Below are 3,752 nucleotides of genomic sequence, written 5' to 3'. Positions count from 1 at the left end.
TGTCTCTTTGCCCCCGGCGCCCCCCCCCAGCCACCCCCCCCCAAGCCTGTAGCGTTGCATGGGGTTGTTGTGACCCAAGTGCAGGACCCAGCAGTTGGCCTTATTGAATCTCATACAGTTGGCCTTGGCCCATTGATCCAGCCTGTCCAGATCCCTCTGTGGAGCCTTCCTGCCCTCAAGCAGCTGAACACTCCTGCCCAACTTGGTGTCATCTGCAAACTGACTGAGGGTGCCCTTGATCCCCTCATCCAGATTATTGATAAAGATATTGAACAGAACTGGGCCTAGTACTGAGCCCTGGGGAAGAACACCATTTGTGACCGGCCACCAGCTGGATTTAACTCCATTCACCACAACTCTTTGGGCCCAGTCTTCCAGCCAGTTTTTTTATCCTGCGAAGAGTCACCAATCCAAGCCATGAGCTGCCAGTTCCTGCAGGAGAATGCTGTGGGAAACGGTGTCAAAGGCTTTAGTAAAGTCTGGGTAGTCAACATCCACAGCCTTTCCCTCGTCCACTAAGCGGTCACTTTGTCACAAAAGTCAGGTTGGTCAAGCAGGACCTGCCTTTCATAAACCCATGCTGACTGGGCCTGATCACCTGCTTGTCCTATATGTACCACATGATCACACTCAAGATGATCTGCTTCATAACCTTCTCTGGCATTGAGGTCAGGCTGACAGGCCTGTAGTTCCCCAGATCCTCCTTCTGGCCCTTCTTGTAGGTGGGCGTCACATTTGCTAACCATCAGTCAACTGGGTCCTGCCACTTAGCTTTGTTTACAGAGATGAGAGAGGTAAAATAAGTGTTATGTGCAGTAAAAATGTACATAAAATTTTCAAAGTTAAAATTGCAGGTCTATAGGAAAGTTTTAAGTTGGAAGAGGCCCCTGGAGATCATCTGGTTCAACCTTCTGCTGCAAGGGCCATAGATGAGGTTATCTAAGGACCTGTGAAGCTGAATTAGCAATAGAAATTGCACCATTTCTCTGGCTACCTATTCCATGGTGAAGAATATTTTTCTTATATCCAGGTTAAACTTCCCCTTAAGCAACTTGTGCCACTGGTCTTTTGTCCTGTTACCATGCATGGTGGTGAAGAGAGCACCTTCATCTTCTCTACATCTAAAAAATATTTTAGATATTGGAAGACCACGATCTCCCTGAGCCTTCTCTTCTGTGGGTTACACAAGCACGTTCCCTTTTTGACCTCTCTTTGTTATGTGTCAGGTTCTACAATTCTCTTATTATCTTGGTGGCCCTTTGCTGGACCATTTACAATGTCTGTCTCTTGAACTGGGGCTAATTCACTCTGTGTAGCCTATATGATGGACATGTTTCTTCTGGTAAGATTTAGCAGCACAATAAGATTTTTCCAGAACTCTCTGAGGAACTCTCATACCCAGTTATAGGTATCAAAACAGGCTTCCTACAGTCTAAGGAGAAATAAATCTCTTTTTTTATTGGATAATTTTTCAAAGCAGTGCAGAAAGGAATTAGTCACAAGGGTGATGTAAAGAGTAACAGGTTTCAACTTATTCTGGCTGGAGACAAGGGGTATTCTGCTATTAACTTTAATGGAAGGAGGGAATGACAGACAATTTTACAGAAGATGTGCTGAACTGGGACTGTGCATAGCTGGACTAAGAAAATCACTCAACCTCCTATGAAACTGAGAGAGTGCCCAGACTGAAAAATAAACTCTGCTAAATGCTCTTGCAGAAGCTCCTAGGAGAACAGATCTTTTTGCCGCCAGTTTACGACTTTCTAGCTGAGATGCTGCTTACCTACTTTTATATGGAGAATTGGTCTTGATATTTTTGTTGGGAGACGTTGCAGCTAGCCACAGCAAATACTGGCCTTGTCGTGTGAGGTTTGCCTGCATCCCTCCTTTGATGCCTTTTTTTTTAAGGCTAAGAGTTGCTGAAATAATTCTGACTCTTAAGTTTCTGTACCAAAATTTTATAGCAAAATTTGAAAGATGACAAGGGAAAATATGAGTCTGTCTGGTAATCGGCACTCCTTAACAAGAATGCTCTTCCCCTTCAGGAAAATGGAGTGACTAGCCTGGACATTGTATGCCCTGTTTGAGGTTTGCCAGGATGTGGAGAATACTAACCTTTTAACTGTCTCTGCTGCTAATTAAGGAACTGATAGGAACTGATCCTCAGCCCTGAGACCAGTTGTTTCCCACTCCCCAACAGATTATCTTGGGAATGCTAATGGCAATGGTCCAGAACAGACCCAAGAAGTGTCCCCACACGCATGGTGGATGACTGAGTATTTGGTGCTTGGATTCACTACCTGGGCCTCTTTTATTTATAATATAGATGTGTTCCTTGAATTTAAGCCCTCTCCTCAGAATTCATATTTGTTTGTAGCAGTAGAAACAAAAAAAGACAGGAGTGTCATGTGTTGGGTGTTAGATTTATGATGGAGCTTGCATCAATCATTAACAGATTCGAGGAAAGATGTCAAAACTGAGTAAGTAGTAATATCTTCTATCAAAAAACCCCAATGGTGTTGGTTAATAGAAGGAAAGTGAAGAATCTTTTCTTGAGGAATGGTTGCTTGTCCTGTTTATGTGTGAAATCATTTGGTGTACCTGCAAAAGCTGTCTAGACAGTGCATTTGAAATCTCCCTGTAGCTAACAAGGAATGAAACTGAGGAGGCTCCTTAGACCTTTGACATGGCTTCACTGGATGTTTTTGGATACCATGGTGTAAATAAGACTGTAGATAATGTCATTCCTGTGTTGATAGTCACAAGTAAGTAGCCCCAAGGTGAGGGCATAGGTGCAGAGTGAAAGAATGGTGGCTGCAAAGTGGTTTTTATGATGTGCTATCCAATCTGGTGTTTTTCCTTTGCAATCTCTAAGCTCTTGTGAACTGCAGCAAAATCTCAGTCTCCATAAGCGTCAGTTGTGTGAGACTGATCAGCTTGAAAACATGTGCCCTTACATTCAAGAACCAAAAGTGTCTTAAATGCCTTGACTTAGGAATGATGGGGCAGTTCCTGATTTTGAATGATAAGTGTCAGTAGTAGAGTGAGTATTTCTGTACTGTTGTATCTTCAGTTGGTATCACTACTGAGTAATGCTTAATGAAGTGGCTGTTCCAAATCACACCCCCAGACAAATGCATGCCAGCTGCCTCTGTGGCCAGAAGAAGGGGTTAAGACTGAGTGGAGACTAGCCATGCTTGCTTCCTGAACTGTATTGATGCTAGACTTGCTTTTTAAAGGGTGTAGCTGCTGGTATGGCTGCTCAGGAATGATGTATTTACACCAGGTACTGTCTTAGCAACTGTAGTTTGAATGCATTTTGTTATTTTCTTGTTACTTAGAAGTGGTCCTTAACATATTTAATATTTTTAGTGCCCTACAGATACCAAAGCAACGTTTGGGGTCCACCTTAAAGTAGTAGGAGACTGGACAGGTATGTAGAAAAACAATTCCTTTTCAGAGACAAATATCTTTACTTGAACTGTTATCCCTTTCTGGCTTCAGCACGGTTGTACCTTGATTGTGGTGTAGTCTCACTAGAGATCATTTGTGCTTGTTTTCCCAAAGTTGTTTTTGTTACACTCTTGATGCAACCCCTGCTTTATTCATATATACATTTCTTCAGATAACGTTTTTCCAACTACTAACAGATCTTCTGATTGCACTGTAATAATTTTCAGTCTTCCTCAGTTTCTGCCTCTTTTTCTTATTTTTCGGGAGCCTGCTGCCCCTGTGCAGTGCAGTGCCTCCGT

The 3,752-nt window shown here is 43.0% G+C and overlaps 1 protein-coding gene across 1 annotated transcript in view; it reads left to right on the top strand.

Annotated features, from left to right (window-relative positions):
* The window catches only part of LOC104619789 (NADPH oxidase 4-like), a gene marked incomplete at both ends in the record, with an annotated part of 25,941 nt that extends 22,508 nt beyond the window's left edge, over positions 1-3,433 (top strand). Inside the window, one exon of the mRNA XM_010285794.1 lies at positions 3,373-3,433. Coding sequence (XP_010284096.1) covers positions 3,373-3,433 — 61 coding nt within the window. The remainder of the gene's footprint in view (positions 1-3,372) is intronic.
* Between the last annotated feature and the right edge of the window lie 319 nt (positions 3,434-3,752).

This window comes from Phaethon lepturus, unplaced genomic scaffold (assembly GCF_000687285.1).
Source record: "Phaethon lepturus isolate BGI_N335 unplaced genomic scaffold, ASM68728v1 scaffold6604, whole genome shotgun sequence".
In the NCBI taxonomy this organism is placed as follows: Eukaryota; Metazoa; Chordata; class Aves; order Phaethontiformes; family Phaethontidae; genus Phaethon; species Phaethon lepturus.
The sequence above is the reverse complement of the archived record's forward strand: the minus strand, read 5'-3'. Positions and strand labels throughout refer to the sequence as shown.